Source organism: Ovis aries, chromosome 18 (assembly GCF_016772045.2).
Source record: "Ovis aries strain OAR_USU_Benz2616 breed Rambouillet chromosome 18, ARS-UI_Ramb_v3.0, whole genome shotgun sequence".
Lineage (NCBI taxonomy): Eukaryota > Metazoa > Chordata > Mammalia > Artiodactyla > Bovidae > Ovis > Ovis aries.
Window position 1 is genome coordinate 29,698,100 of NC_056071.1, and position 17,714 is coordinate 29,715,813.

The 17,714-nt window shown below is 35.5% G+C and overlaps 1 protein-coding gene across 13 annotated transcripts in view; it reads right to left on the bottom strand.

Moving 5' to 3' along the window:
* SCAPER (S-phase cyclin A associated protein in the ER) overlaps positions 1–17,714 on the bottom strand; it is a 396,299-nt gene that overhangs the window by 290,860 nt on the left and 87,725 nt on the right. For 7 of the 13 annotated variants that reach the window (XM_060401720.1, XM_060401719.1, XM_042235193.1 and 4 more), the window contains exons 9-11: positions 8,684–8,946; positions 5,332–5,550; positions 155–325 (exon numbers count right to left, since the gene is read on the bottom strand). In XM_060401720.1, the coding sequence (XP_060257703.1) occupies positions 155–325; positions 5,332–5,550; positions 8,684–8,946 (653 nt within the window). Of the gene's footprint in view, positions 1–154; positions 326–5,313; positions 5,551–8,683; positions 8,947–17,714 lie in introns of all 13 variants that reach the window. The other 6 variants (XM_042235194.1, XM_060401718.1, XM_012098651.4 and 3 more) reach the window with 1 other exon arrangement.

The window sequence follows — 17,714 nt, forward strand, 5'->3', positions numbered from 1 at the left end:
GATTCAATTTCTTCATTTGTAAAATGAGAAACCAACTTCCAGCTTGTCAATTGCATCATATATAAAAAACACTTGGTAAAGTGCTTTAAAAAAGACTTTCTATTGTTTACTGTATGTCTCAATCACCCAGAGAATAAAAACGCTAAAATCTCACAGAAAAATCACTGTCGTTGTCAGTTTCAAGGTTGATATCGTTGTTTTCTTCGGCTTCAATTTCTCTAGTTAACTGTTCCTCTTCGGCAATAGCACTGGCAATGGCTTCTTCATTGGCCTTTTCTAGACGATCTGCTAGCTCTTCTTTTTTAGCAAGAACTTCTGCCATAGACTATAAAAGTTAAAAACAAACAAGAAGAACAATCATCAGTGGACTGGAAAGTCAAGTAATTATTTCTCTCTTCATGTTATAATCATATACTCAACACATACATAAAAATAGCATTGATAAAGAACTATAAAACTTGGGGTCCAGCTCTGTGACTCAGAAATTTCTTAAAAGCAAGAGACTATTCTGAATTCCATAAAATGATACAATAATCCATGACTTACTTTCTTACCAGACCACTGGGTATGACAAACTGTGAAGTTATATAAATAAGAGGTATTGTTATTAGAGATGAAGTGTGAATTTCATTTGAGCACCAAAATTCAAAACAGTTACAGACCAAGTATCTTACAAGCAAAAGAAAAACACTATTCTTAAAAAGGAACATAAAAAAATTATGTTGTAATGGTGTTATTAATACTTTTTGAACATATATACCTAATTTAAAATTTTGCATTAGAAGTATATAATACAAATAATATGTACCAGAATTAATTGATAAATCCCTATAATAAACTAAATATGTATACTAGAAATGCTAAGGCAAACACTGAAATCACAAAGATTTATGACTACTAAGCAACAAAGGAGACAAATTTTAAAATATAATTAATTAAAAAGCGGGGAGAAAAATAGGAAAAGCGGGATAAAGAATAGGTGAGTCAAAGAGAAAAATAACAAGATGGTAGATTTAAAAGAACCATATACATAGTCACATTAAACAGAAATAGTCTAAACACCTCAACTAGCAGACTCAAATCTGGATAAAAGCAAGACCCCAAACCACATGCTGCACATAAGAAACCTAATTTAAATATGAGAGTATAAACAGATTACAAATAAAAGAGCTACTATTCTAACACTAATCAAAAGAAAGCTGAATTATTAGTATCAGACACGGTAGGTTTCAGAACAAAAAATATGACAAGGGATAAAGCAGGTCATTTCATAATGATACATACATAAAAATAGCATTGATAAAGAACTATAAAACTTGGGGTCCAGCTCTGTGACTCAGAAATTTCTTAAAAGCAAGAGACTTAAACAATCCTAAAGGTTTGTGAATTTAAGAACATACCTTCAAAACAAAGGAAGCAAAAACTGACAGAATTGCAAGACAAAATAAACCTAATGGGAATGTAAAATGGTACAGCCACTTTAGAAAACTTTCTGATAGTTTCACACAAAGGTTAAAAATTAAGTTACCATGTGTTAGTTGCTCAGCTGTGTCCAACTCTTTGCAACCCCATGGACTGTAGCCCACCAGGCTCCTCTGTCCATGGAATTGTCCAGGCAAGAACACTGGAGTGGTTAGCCACTCCCTTCTCCAGGGGGATCTTCCCATGTATCAAACCCAGTTCTCCTGCGTTGCAGGCAGATTCTTTACCATCTGAGCCACCAGGGAAGCCCATATGAAAGTTATCATATGACCCAAAAATTCCAATCCTAGATGTACACCCAGAAGAAATGAAACCATACATTCACACAAACACTTGTACACAAATACCTAAAGCAGCATTATTCACAAATGCCAAGAAGTGGAGAAAACCTAATGTTCATAAACTAATGAATGGATTAAATATGGTACGTTTCACATTTTTCAAACAATGGAATATTATTTGGCCATAAAAAGTAGTGAAATACTGGTACAGGCTAAAACACAGGTGAACCTTGAAAATAACATGCTTAGTGAAAGGAACCATTCACAAAGACCACGTACTGTATATGAGAGAAAAGACAGATGAGTGGTTGTATGCGGCTGGGAGGGTGGGGAGAAAGGGAGGCCTGCTCACGGACACTGGGTTTCTTCTGAAGTGATGAAGTGTTTTACAACTAATCATGGTCATGCTTGCACAACTCTGTGAATATATTAAAATACACTGAACTGTACACTTTAAATGGATAAACTATATATTATGCAAGTTATATGTCAATAAAGTTGGTTTTAAAAAGGTAGTCCCACAGATACATGCAGAGATTTCAATACCTCTCTCTCAACTGATAGAATAGGTACAAAAAATTGGCAAAGGAGACCTGAACATTATCAACAAAACTGACCTAGATATTTTCTCAAGAGAAATGAAAACATATGTTCAAAACAAAGACAAGTGTTCATGGTGCCTTTACTCATAACAGAGAAACTGGAAACAAACATCTGTCAACAACTGGATGGATGAACATATTGAGCTACACGCATATGACAGAGTACTCCGAAAGACAATAGGAAAAGAAGGAACTATTAACATACACAGTGATGTCAATGAATCTCAAAATAATTATGCTACATGAAAGAAGCTGAACATTACATAATTTACATTAATTGTATTATTCCATACACAGAGAATTCTGAAAATGCTGATTAGGATGTAGTGGCAGCAGAATAGTGACAACCTGGGAAGGGGAAACAGGGAAGAGCGGAAAGAAGGATGACAGAAGAGAATGTAAAGCTTTCGGAGGCAATCGATACTTTCATTATCTTGATTGTAGTGATGATTTCATAGGTATAAACACATGTCAAAATATATCAATATATATACTTTAGATAGGTGAAGTTTACTGAAAATCAATAATACCTCAATAAAGGCATTAAAAATGCAAGTGCTTGAGCTTCAGCTTATTACTGAATTGGTCTGAAGCCTAAACATTGGTAGCTTCTTTAAAGCAACCCCTCCCAACTTCATCTACCCTGTTGATACTCTACCCCCTCAAAACACACAAGATTGTCCCTGGGGAAGAGAATGGGATGAGGGAGTTTAGATGAGAAATCATTTCTTTGCATCATAAGCTTTTTCTCTATAAACTCTTGAATATTACAGAAAATAACTTCTTAAGGAGCAACATCAACATCGCAAATAACAAAGATTAGAAAGCTATTAAAGTTGAATAGATTTAACTTTGTAGAAAGTATGTTCTCACGTGAGCTTATTTCCTTCCTAATCTTATCTCCTCCAGAGAACATTTCTACTTTGTCTCTTAAGACCTGAAAATATTTTAACATAGGACAGGGAGGCCTGGCGTGCTGCAATTCATGGGGTCGCAAAGAGTCAGACACGACTGAGCAACTGAACTGAACACAGCTTATGGATGAAATGATTTAATTTTCCACATACAACTTCTACTATTTTCCACACTGTGGAATTCGAACAAATATCCATATACATCATCATTCCGAAATTTCTAAATTTTCATTAAAATTTGGAATTTTAGTAAATCTAAAAAAACTAATCCAGGGTAGCTAGGATTTATATCAGCACATTTTTACAATGCTGGCAAAAGTGGACCTTAAACAGAAAGGTTCTCACAGTCATTTTCTGCTTAGCTTTCTGTTAAATATGAGAACTGCAGGGTTTTTTTTACTCTATCCATCTATGAGACAATATTATATGAAGGGGAAAAAGGAAACAGTTTTCTCAATACAACCACATTTCTATATAATCCTTCACTTAGAATCTCAACAATAAGGTGCTTATCTAGAGCAACCCACAGAAGTATCACTGCCAAGACAAATTAAAAATATAAAATTTTTTCAAAACCTCAGTTTAGTTAAAACGCCTCTAAAACTTCTAAGAATACATTAATATTCATATGTAAAGCAGAACTTATTTTCTTTCAAGTATGTAATGTCACACTCAAAATAACCAAGGGTTTTCAATATTTCACCACAAGCTAATTTTACCTATGTGATCAAAATAAAAATGATGAGAGAATTTTTTTTAATTATTTTATGCTTAAAGTATAGGATGCTTTTTCTCTTTTGAAATTTGATTCTCACAGAATCAATTCACAAAATAAATAATTTAATATGATATCTATGAAATTTAATGATATCTATGAAAAGAAAGTATAAATATAACCAATTTCTACCCCATACATTAAACTCACTTATATGACAGTAATTACATTTAACTTTCAAAAAATTCACACTAAAAGATGTAAGTTAAAAACAAATATTAATTTGTTTTTCTTATTGCTATAACTCTTATTTTTCCTTAAACAACTCATATCAAGTTTCATCAATATCTAATCTTACTCTAGGATATATGATTTGGCCTAATCCTGGTGGCTCAGTGGTAAAGAATCCACCTCAATACAGGAGACACAGATTTGATCCCTGGGTCAGGAAGATCCCTTGGAGGAGAGCATGGCAACCAACTCCAGTAGTCTTGCCAAGAAAATCTCACAGGCAGAGGAGCCTGGTTGGCGACCATGGGGCCACAAGAGTCAGGCACAACTGAAACTACTGAGCACGCACACGCACACCATCTGCTCACATCATCTTTTAGCATCATAAAGCACTCAGTTTAAAAGGAAATTATAGTATACGGTGGCCATTTAAAAATGAAAATTGGAATGACTTTTCTCAACAGCTTTTTATATGGAGCTACTCCTTTTGAAAATTACTTTTAAAAAATGCCAGCATGACCTATTCTGAACTATCCTCAGGTCAAGTTATCTTACTACTTAAGTGGAAAAGAGAAAGACATGAGCAGAATTAACTATTCATCCAAAAACATAATCCTATAAATAATTTCAAGTCAATGCATTTTTAAAGATTCAGCAATAGGGACGACAAATTTCATCTTAAAGACCAATTCCAAATGATAACTATCTAAAGTACTCTGTTAAGAGAATTTTAAAACTAAGTTCATTAAGCACCATTTTCCAACAGAGTGGTAGATGCTACATAGAAGATATTAATGTTATAGTTTCTTAATGCTAAAGAACATTTGACCAAATCATACAAAAACTAAATGATTCTGAGCAAGTTACTTGACTCTCACAGTCTCATTTCCATCCTCTACAAAATAAGAAGAATCTTAACTACATCCAAAGTTTGCTATAAGAATAACATGTTAACATAAAATAACATATAAAATGCTAAGTTTAAAAGTGCTCTGTAAAGTATAGAGAAATGCACAATACAATTTTTCATTATTGGAATTTTTGCCTCTTTAATATATCTACTCAGAATTCTGAGAAGTTGTTCTTACCAAGTTAGCAGCACTCACATTTGAAATATCTGAAGGATCCATTTCACTTTCTATTCTTGCTTTTTCTCCTGAAAATTTGTCTTCACTTGCTTGCAAAGAAGGTGTGTCAGCTTGCTGAATAACTGAAACACACTCTGTATCAATGTGAACAGCAGGTATTTCAGAAGTTTGCACAGAATTGTCTGGTAAGAAACTATTCCCAGAGTTCTTGACATCATCCAGTGTACTCACTGTGAACTAACAAAACATATTGTAGAATGAATCAGAGGTAATAAAAAATACTCACCAACTATTTTACTCTAGAAAAGCTGATTCTGCTTAATCCACCAACTGTGAAGCAGCAGTTGGCTGGCTAACAGACCAATCACTCATTATTTTGGTACATTTCAAGTGTTAGAAAAGAAACGTTAAGCAGCCACAAATTTTATTTACATATGTACTATGTTTAAGGATACTCAAGTGTTTTAAGAAATTAAGCAATATATGCTGCAATTGCATTTTATTTTATTAGACTGATTCCTGATGGCTATACTATATGCTTCACAAAAGAAATCTAGTCACAAGTATAATAAATATTATGCTTTATGTTCAAATAACTAAAGGTATTTACATAGTTTTTATGAAAACTAATATCAAATGAAAGCACTTCTCATCAAATATGTACTTTAAAGGCATTTTACTCAAAACATGGAACTCACTCTCTTTAGATAACATTAACACACACAACCTCAAAGCATCTTTCATGAAGACTCACATGGTACATAATACCAAATCTTAGATCTAAAAGAAAAGTACACCATAAAAAGTAGAGCATATGTCAGCAAGCAATCTCCTTAAGCAATTCATATTCTTTAGACTTCAATAGCCTCTCCATTCCCCTTTAAGAATATTTAACACAAAAGCAACAGAAATACAAAAAACATCTAGAACAAATACAACTTTTGCTTAGGAAAAATACGTTACATCTTTTAAAAATTTTAGAGTTTAGTGAAAGAAACAGGACTTTATTTTCACTTTCTAACAGAGTACAGAAATAATGGCACTATGCTTTCCAGTACTCAGAGTAATGAACTCCAAGGAGAACGAAAATCTAAAGTTGTGAATTTAAAACTCACTCACACCACTACTTAAATAAACATCAGATAAACACTGCAGTGGCCATAAAAACCCCAGTTTGATATAGTATTTATGTAAATATTAAACTTGGCCAAGTCTTATAAACTACTTTAAAAATTCTACTATTGGTTAAAACTTTAAAGTGTCCCAAAGTGTTCATTTTAGCATACGCATTATTCAAATAGCATCACAATGTTTATATTGCTATCAACATTATCTATACATCAGTCATCATGGTTTATAATCTTTTTGGTAATATTTATATTAGCATTACTGATCTTTACAATATAGTCAATCCTGTTTATTAAAAAACCAGTATCAACATAAATAACAGAATCAAAGCTAAATTATAAAGTAATGGTCAAAATATATGAATATGCTAATTCCATTTTCAGAATGAGAGTGGAGAAAACACAGCTATTAATATTAGCTTGGACACCATAAGCAGTGAACTTTTATACTGAAATAATTCAGCAATAATTACTCATAAGCTCTATGTATAGACTATGTCTAAAATCTCAAAATCATGTAAGCTTATTCTTTACACAAAATTAGCACATTTTTATGTTAAATCTTATAGTTAAAATGTATGTTAGCAAAAATGCTAAATGTTGGTTAAGTGATGTAAAAAGTGATTTCTTCATCAAACTTACCTACATTTAAAAGTTTCTTAAAGTTTTACCCAACAACTATGTACTGATAAACTTACTATGTGCCTATGACTCTGCTCCATATTATGGGAAATTAAAAGGCAATATGGGCTTCCCTGGTGGCTCAGATGGTAAAGAATCCACCTGCAATGCATGAGACCAGGGTTTGATCCCATGGTTGGGAAGATAACTTGGAGAAGGGAATGATTACCCACTCCAGTATTCTTGCCTGGAGAATCCCATAGGCAGAGGAGCCTGGCAGGCTACAGTCCATTGCGTTGCAAAGAGTCGGACACGACTAAGTGACTTTCACTTTCACACTTTCATAAGATTCTACCCACAAGGAGTTTTCAATCTCATGTGGGCATAAAACATATACACATTAAATAGTTATAAAACATTAAGAATAATGTAGGATTAAGAGCTATTATTATCATTAAGAAAAAAAACATGGGAGTCTAAAAATAAATATTCTACAGGTAAAAAGAAGAAAATTTTAAAAAGCTACTATTCTGGACTGAGAAATATTACAGTTACTTTACAATTTTTTTTCTTAGTCTCTGTACCCATATCAAACAATCTCTTATACTTCACTAATGATTTTGCAGAAAACTATACTAAATGAACATAAATCTTTCTGTAAACAAATATCTTTCAAAAATGCATTGCTTAACCAAACAAGTAAAATAAACTTCAAAAAAAGTTTGACTAAAAGAAAAAGGACTGGGGATATTAATCTTAAGGAATTGTTTTAAATATTAGCAAATCACTCTATACTTGGGCTGTAGAAAACAAAAGTAGAGCAAGTGAAAAATGATTTTTACTTTCATCACTTTAAATAACACCTCAAATGAAGCAGGACATCACTTTAACCAAGTAATCAAAGTCAACAAACATGGGCAAATTGGTATGACATGTCTTTAGATGTGAGGTTGACAATCGCTTTATTTTTGCCTAAAATGCATAAGCTAAAGTGAATAATGAATAAAGAAACTGAAGAATATTGTACCAAAAAAATCTGCAATGTATTCTTCAAAAAAACGAACGTCATGGAAAATAAAGACAGGGTGAGTAACTGATGCTAGTCAAAGATATTAAAGAAACAAAGTCAAATACAATGTATGATTCTAAACTGCACCGTGAATCAGGGAAAAAATTTCTGTGAAGAAACTACTGGGACAACTGGAATTTTTGAAAATCAGACTACAAGTTTAGATAACAATATTATATAAACGTCAAATTCCCTGAATTTTATTATTATAGTGTGGTTATGGAAAAGAGTTTTCTGTTCTTTGGAGATACATGCTGTAGAATTTAAAAGTGAATGGCTGTGATGTTTATACATTACTTTCAAATGTAACACGTAAATAAAGAGAGAAAAGAAACTGTGGCAAAATGTTAAATCTGTGAATCTAGGAAAAGGGTACCAGAGGGTCCATTATTCTATTCTTGTAACTTTTCTATAGATCTGAAATTTTTCACAATGAAATAGAAAAATTAAGACATTCCTACATATATATATATATATATATATATATATATACATACATATATATACATATATCCCATATAAAAACAGTAAAAGGACTTTCAGAATGTACTACCTGGGTTCTTTCTGCAAGAGGATGATCACATGAGTGTGCTGGGTCCTTGGGCCGAGATTCTATAGTATTAGAAGGTTCATCTCCAACAAATTCACTTTTCTGTATGCTTTCGTCAGGCAAAAGATGTACATTTTCTTTATCACTGTCATCCTTTGATCTTAATGCTTCTGTTGGTAATGAAGCTTTTGGCATCACTGCTGTTGATCGTGAACGAACAGGCCTTCCTCTCTGAACAGTTTCCCATCCTTCAGCATCTTTCCGTTCTATGTGGTTGAGGGAAGAAAATAAATCAAGAATTATTTAGAAGATATAAATTTTCAAAAACCTATAAAATAAAAATATTTTACAATCTAATTCCCATTGACTATAACTAAGCTATAAACATGACACTGATTACTATTCAAAGTGTATTCACATGTGCGTGTGTGTTATCTAATTCCTATGACCTCACAGGGTAGGTATAATTATCCTTATCTTACAAATGATAAAACTGAGATTAAGACTGACCTAAGGCCCCACAGTCAGAAAGCAACATTTATATAATGCATACCATTACTGGTTAGGGCATAGACTTGGATTACTGTGATACTGAATGGTTTGCCTTAGAAACAAAGAGAGATCATTCTGCTGATTTTGAGACTGCATCCAAGTACTGCATTTCAGACTCTTTTGTTGACTATGATGGCTACTCCATTTTTTCTAAGGGATTCTTGCCCACAGTAGTAGATATAATTGTCATCTGAGTTAAATTCACCCATTCCAGTCCATTTTAGTTCACTGATTCCTAAAATGTCGATGTTCACTCTTGCCATCTCCTGTTTGACCACTTCCAATTCGCCTTGATTCATGGACCTAACAGTCCAGGTTCCTATGCAATATTGCTCTTTATGGCATTGGACTTAACTTACATCACCAGTCACATCCACAACTGGGTACTGTTTTTGCTTTGGCTCCATCTCTTCACTCTTTCTGGAGTTATTTCTCCACTGATCTCCCATAGCATATTGGGTACCTACCGACCTGGGGAGTTCATCTTTCATTGTCCTATCTTTTTGCCTTTTCATGCTGTTCATGGGGTTCTCAAGGCAAGAATACTAAAGTGGTTTGCCATTCACTTCTCCAGTAGACCACGTTTTATCAGAACTCTCAACCATGACCTGTCTATCTTGGGTAGCCCTACACGGCATGATTCATAGTTTCACTGAGTTAGACAAGGCTGTTGTCCATGTGATCAGTTTGGTTAGTTTTCCGTGGCAGAAAGTGAATAACTAAAGACCCTCTTGATGAAAGTGAAAGAGGAGAGTGAAAAAGTTCATTTAAAACTCAACATTCAGAAAACTAAGATCATGGCATCTGGTCCCATTACTTCATGGCAAATAGACAGGGAAACAATGGAAACAGTGAGAGACTTTATTTTCTTGGGCTAAAAAAAAATCACTGCAGATGGTGACTGCAGCCATGAAATTAAAAAGCACTTGCTCCTTGGAAGAAAAGCTATGACCAACCTAGATAGCATATTAAAAAGCAGAGACATTACTTTGCCAATAAAGAACCGTCTAGTCAAAGCTATGGTTTTTCCAGTAGTCATGTATGGATGTGAGAGTTGGACTATAAAGAAAGCTGAGCACTGAAGAACTGATGCATTTGAACTGTGGTGTTGGAGAAGACTCTTGAGAATCCCTTGGACTGCAAGGAGATCCAACCAGTTCATCATAAAGGAAATCAGTCCTGACTATTCATTGGAAGGACTGATACTGAAGCTGAAACTCCAAAACTCTGGCCATCTGATGCGAAGAACTGACTCATTGGAAAAGACCTTGATGCTGGGAAAGATTGCAGGTGGGAGGAGAAGGGGACAACAGAGGATGAGATGGTTGGATGCCATCACTGACTCAATGGATATGAGTCTGAGTAAGCTCTAGGAGTTGGTGATGGACAGGGAAGCCTGGCGTGCTGCAGTCCATGAGGTCACAAAGAGTCGGACATGATTGAGCGACTGAACTGAACTGAATGTATACTATGTGCTACCACTGTTATAAGTGCCTTAGATATAACTCTTTTAATCTTTCCCTAAGATCAGTACTACCATTCCGATATTACCAATGTGGAAACTGAGACAAAAGGTAAAGCCAAGATGTAAGTCCAGGCAAACTGGTTCTGATGTCAATGGTCTAATGGATATGTAAAAACTGCCTCTCCATCTTTCAGAATCCAAACATAAGCCTAGCTCCAAAGTCCAAGTACTTTTCCCTTTAGTACCAAAAGTACACTAACTTAGCAAAAAAGGAAAAATAAAACTATTTTAATGATCATAAGATTATAGAATGTTAATTGAACACTCGACGATCTAGTTCAGTATTTTACCATACACATAAAAAAATGAGGGCCTATGTCCAAAGACACAGAGCAAAATAGCCCAAAATAAATATGAATCTTCTACTACAACGGTTCAAAGTGTCACAACCTGAGGTATACACATATACAGTTAATAGCCATAATTTTTAAAAGTTTATAGGCTAAAATGTAGCATATCAAAATTAATATGAAGCTATCTAGTTCTGGCCAAGATGGAGTGGACTGACTTGTATTTCCAGGTCCTCCTTCTTACAACTAAGAATTCTGGAAAAACACACAAAATAAGCACAGGAAGATTTTAAAAGACAGAAAGATAGATGGACTGCCTTGTGACCCTGGGAGTTAAAAGCAGCATAGTAATGAGTTCTCTGTTGTTTCCCAATTGTTTCCTATATATGACAGGATGGTACAAAGGCCTCGAACCCAGAAAGAACAAGTGATACACACAAAATAGGCATCAGCAAAACTTGTTTTGCCAAGCCGAAGGGCAGAGGAAACGATGACCTAAGAAAATAACCATTTTGGCAAACCTCCTTCTATTCAGCCAACCATCAGTGGAAAACTTGCACCTCATGGTTTCAATAGGGGTAAGTAGAGAGTTGAACTTCCATTGCCCACATGGTAGAAATAGATGGTCCGACTCCCTCACCAAAACAGTGTCAGCAAAGTTGAACAGTGAGCTGAGTTTCTACCTCCAAATGACATTAAACAAGGCAGTCGGAACTGGATTAGTCAGCACTCTACTTTTCCCCACCCCTAGTGTCAGTGGGAAATGGAGCAGAAGTGAGACTTAACGAGGTAGTGAGAATCAGAACTGGTAGACACTGATCCGCCCTACCCACACTGATGGGAAGACCACTTTCTCCCTCACAAATTCCTCAAAAGAACATTTCAACACTGAGCAAACTCCACAAAACAACTTCTGTAGGCTGGCAGAGGACATCAGGCAACCAGAAAAGTAGACCATTGTCTTCAAAAACAGTGAACCTCTCTGAGTGTCCCTCAATGTGGAGAAACTTTTCATCTTTAACCTAGATGTTTTATCATCGGTGCTGTAAAGATGGAGAAGTCTAGAGGCTACTGTAAAAATAAACTGAAAACCAGAAGCAGGAGGCTTAAGTCCAAAGTCTGAAAACATCAGAGAACTCCTGAATTCAGGGAACATTAAGCAATAGGAGCTCATCAAATGCCTCCATACCTACACTGAAACCAAGCTCCACCCAAGGACCAACAAGTTCCAGAACAAGACATACCACACAAATTCTCCAGCAACACAGGAACACACCCCTGAGCTTCAATATACAGGCAGCTCAAAGTTACTCCAAAACCTTTGACGTCTCATAACCCATTACTGGTCACTCCACTGCACTCCAGAGAGAAGAAACCCAGCTCCACCCACCAGAACTCCAGCTCAAGCCTCCCTAACCAGGAAACCTAGACAAGCCACTGATACAACCTCACCCACAGTGGGGAAGCTCCATAATAAAGAGAACTCCACAAATTACCAGAATATAAAAAGGCCACCCCAAATGCAGCAATATAATCAAGATGAAGAGACAGAGGAATACTCAGCAGGTAAAGGAACAGGAGAGTTGCCCACCAAACCAAACAAAAGAGGAAGAAGTAGGGAATCTACCTGAGAAAGAATTCCGAATATTGATAGTGAAAATGATCCAGAATTTTGAAATCAAAATGGAATCACAGATAAATAGCCTAGAGACAAGGATTGAGAAGATGCAAGAAAGGTTTAACAAGGATCTAGAAGAAATAAAAAAGAGTCAATATATAATGAATAACGCAATAAATGAGATCAGAAACACTCTGGAGGCAACAAATAGCAGAATAATGGAGGCAGAAGATAGGATTAGTGAAATAGAAGATAGAATGGTAGAAATAAATGAATCAGAGAGGAAATAAGAAAAACGAATTAAAACAAATGAGGACAATCTCAGAGACCTCCAGGACGATATGAAATGCTCCAACATTCGAATTATAGGAGTCCCAGAAGAAGTAGACAAAAAGAAAAACCATAAGAAAATCCTTGAGGAGATAATAGTTGAAAACTTCCCTAAAATGGGGAAGGAAATAATCACCCAAGTCCAAGAAACACACAGAGTTCCAAATAGGATAAACCCAAGGCGAAACACCCCAAGACACATATTAATCCAATTAACAAAGATCAAACACAAAGAACAAATATTAAAAGCAGCAAGGGAAAAACAACAAATAACACACAAGGGGATTCCCATAAGGATAACAGCTGATCTTTCAATAGAAACTCTTCAGGCCAGGAGGGAATGGCAAGACATACTTAAAGTGATGAAAGAAAATAACCTACAGCCCAGATTACTGTACCCAGCAAGGATCTCATTCAAATATGAAGGAGAAATCAAAAGCTTTACAGACAAGCAAAAGCTGAGAGAATTCAGCACCACCAAACCAGCTCTCCAACAAATTCTAAAGGATATTCCCTAGACAGGAAACACAAAAAGGGTGTATAAACCCGAACCCAAAACAATAAAGTAAATGGTAACAGGATCGTACTTATCAATAAGTACCTTAAACGTAAATGGGTTGAACGCCCCAACCAAAAGGCAAAGACTGGCCGAATGGATACAAAAACAAGACCCATCTATATGCTGCTTACAAGAGACCCACCTCAAAACAAGGGACACATACAGACTGAAAGTGAAGGGCTGGAAAAAGATATACCACGCAAATAGAGACCAAAAGAAAGCAGGAGTGGCAATACTCATATCCGATAAAATAGACTTTAAAACAAAGGCTGTGAAAAGAGACAAAGAAGGCCACTACATAATGATCAAAGGATCAATCCAAGAAGAAGATATAACAATTATAAATATATATGCACCCAATATAGGAGCACCGCAATATGTAAGACAAATGCTAACAAGTATGAAAGGGGAAATCAACAATAACACAATAATAGTGGGAGACTTTAATACCCCACTCACACCTATGGACAGATCAACTAAACAGAAAATTAACAAAGAAACACAAACTTTAAATGATACATTAGATCAGTTAGACCTAATTGATATCTATAGGACATTTCACCCCAAAACAATGAATTCCACCTTTTTCTCAAGTGCTCATGGAACATTCTCCAGGATAGATCACATCCTGGGCCATAAACCTAAACTTGATAAATTCAAAAAATCAAAATCATTCCAAGCATCTTTTCTGACCAAAATGCATTAAGATTAGATCTCAATTACAGGAGAAAAACTATCAAAAATTCCAACATATGGAGGTTGAACAACACACTTCTGAATAACCAACAAATCACAGAAGAAATCAAAAAGAAATCAAAATATGCATAGAAACTAATGAAAATGAAAACCCAACAACCCAAAACCTGTGGGACACTATAAAAGCAGTGCTAAGAGGAAAGTTCATGGCAATACAGGCATACCTCAAGAAATAAGAAAAAAGTCAAACAAATAACCTAACTCTACACCTAAAGCAACTAGAAAAGGAAGAATTGGAGAACCCCAGAGTTAGTAGAAGGAAAGAAATCTTAAAAATTAGGGCAGAAATAAATGCAAAAGAAACAAAAGAGACCATAGCAAAAATCAACAAAGCCAAAAGCTGGGTCTTTGAAAGGATAAATAAAATTGACAAACCATTAGCCAGACTCATCAAGAAACAAAGGGAGAAAAATCAAATCAATAAAATTAGAAATGAAAATGGAGAGATCACAACAGACAACACAGAAATACAAAGGATCATAAGAGACTACTATCAGCAGTTATATGCCAATAAAGTGGACAACGTGGAAGAAATGGACAAATTCCTAGAAAAGTACAATTTTCCAAAACTGAACCAGGAAGAAATAGAAACTCTTAACAGACCCATCACAAGCACGGAAATTGAAACTGTAATCAGAAATCTTCCAGCAAACAAAAGCCCAGGTCCAGACGGCTTCACAGCTGAATTCTACCAAAAATTTCGAGACGAGCTAACACCTATCCTACTCAAACTCTTCCAGAAAACTGCAGAGGAAGGTAAACTTCCAAACTCATTCTATGAGGCCACCATCACCCTAATACCAAAACCTGACAAAGATGCCACAAAAAAAAAGAAAACTACAGGCCAATATCACTGATGAACATAGATGCAAAAATCCTCAACAAAATTCTAGCAATCAGAATCCAACAACACATTAAAAAGATCATACACCATGACCAAGTGGGCTTTATCCCAGGGATGCAAGGATTCTACAATATCTGCAAATCAATCAATGTAATTCACCACATTAACAAATTGAAAAATAAAAGCCATATGATTATCTCAATAGAGGCAGAGAAGGCCTTTGACAAAATTCAACATCCATTTATGATAAAAACTCTCCAGAAAGCAGGAATAGAAGGAACATACCTCAACATAATAAAAGCTATCTATGACAAACCCACAGCAAACATTATCCTCAATGGTGAAAAATTGAAAGCATTTCCCCTAAAGTCAGGAACAAGACAAGGGTGCCCACTTTCACCACTACTATTCAACATAGTTCTGGAAGTTTTGGCCACAGCAATCAGAGCAGAAAAAGAAATAAAAGGAATCCAAATTGGAAAAGAAGAAGTAAAACTCTCACTGTTTGCAGATGACATGATCCTCTACATAGAAAACCCTAAAGACTCCACCAGAAAATTACTAGAGCTAATCAATGAATATAGTAAAGTTGCAGGATATAAAATCAACACACAGAAATCCCTTGCATTCCTATACACGAATAATGAGAAAGTAGAAAAAGAAATTAAGGAAACAATTCCATTCACCGTTGCAACAAAAAGAATAAAATACTTAGGAATATATCTACCTAAAGAAACTAAAGACCTATATATAGAAAACTATAAAACACTGATGAAAGAAATCAAAGAGGACACTAATAGATGGAGAAATATACCATGTTCATGGATCGGAAGAATCAATATAGTGAAAATGAGTATACTACCCAAAGCAATTTACAAATTCAATGCAATCCCTATCAAGCTACCAGCGATATTTTTCACAGAACTAGAACAAATAATTTCAAGATTTGTATGGAAATACAAAAAACCTCGAATAGCCAAAGCAATCTTGAGAAAGAAGAATGGAACTGGAGGAATCAACTTGCCTGACTTCAGGCTCTACTACAAAGCCACAGTCATCAAGACAGTATGGTACTGGCACAAAGACAGACATATAGATCAATGGAACAAAATAGAAAGCCCAGAGATAAATCCGCACACATATGGACACCTTATCTTTGACAAAGGAGGCAAGAATATACAATGGAGTAAAGACAATCTCTTTAACAAGTGGTGCTGGGAAAACTGGTCAACCACTTGTAAAAGAATGAAATTAGAACACTTCCTAACACCGCACACGAAAATTAACTCAAAATGGATTAAAGATCTAAATGTTAGACCAGAAACTATAAAACTCCTAGAGGAGAATATAGGCAAAACACTCTCAGACATAAATCACAGCAGGATCCTCTATGATCCACCTCCCAGAATTCTGGAAATAAAAGCAAAAATAAACAAATGGGATCTAATTAAATTTAAAAGCTTCTGCACAACAAAGGAAAATATAAGCAAGGTGAAAAGACAGCCTTCTGAATGGGAGAAAATAATAGCAAATGAAGCAACTGACAAACAACTAATCTCAAAAATATACAAGCAACTCCTGCAGCTCAACTCCAGAGAAATAAATGACCCAATCAAAAAATGGGCCAAAGAACTAAATAGACATTTCTCCAAAGAAGACATACGGATGGCTAACAAACACATGAAAAGATGCTCAACATCACTCATTATTAGAGAAATGCAAATCAAACCCACAGTGAGGTACCACTTCATACCAGTCAGAATGTCTGCGATCCAAAAATCTGCAAGCAATAAATGCTGGAGAGGGTGTGGAGAAAAGGGAACCCTCCTACACTGTTGGTGGGAATGCAAACTAGTACAGCCACTTTGGAGAACAGTGTGGAGATTCCTTAAAAATTGCAAATAGAACTACCTTATGACCCAGCAATCCCACTTCTGGGCATACACACCGAGGAAACCAGAATTGAAAGAGACACATGTACCCCAATGTTCACCGCAGCACTGTTTATAATAGCCAGGACATGGAAACAACCTAGATGTCCATCAGCAGATGAATGGATAAGAAAGCTGTGGTACATATACACAATGGAGTATTACTCAGCCGTTAAAAAGAATTCATTTGAATCAGTTCTGATGAGATGGATGAAACTGGAGCCGATTATACAGAGTGAAGTAAGCCAGAAAGAAAAACACCAATACAGTATACTAACACATATATATGGAATTTAGAAAGATGGCAGTGACGACCCTGTATGCAAGACAGCAAAAAAGACACAGATGTGTATAGCGGACTTTTGGACTCAGAGGGAGAGGGAGAGGGTGGGATGATTTGGGAGAATGGCATTGTAATATGTATACTATCATGTAAGAATCGAATCGCCAGTCTATGTCCGACGCAGGATACAGCATGCTTGGGGCTGGTGCATGGTAATGACCCAGAGAGATGTTATGGGGAGGGAGGTGGGAGGGGGGTTCATGTTTAGGAATGCATGTACACCTGTGGTGGAGTCATGTCAATGTATGGCAAAACCAATACAGTATTGTAAAAGTAAAATAAAGTA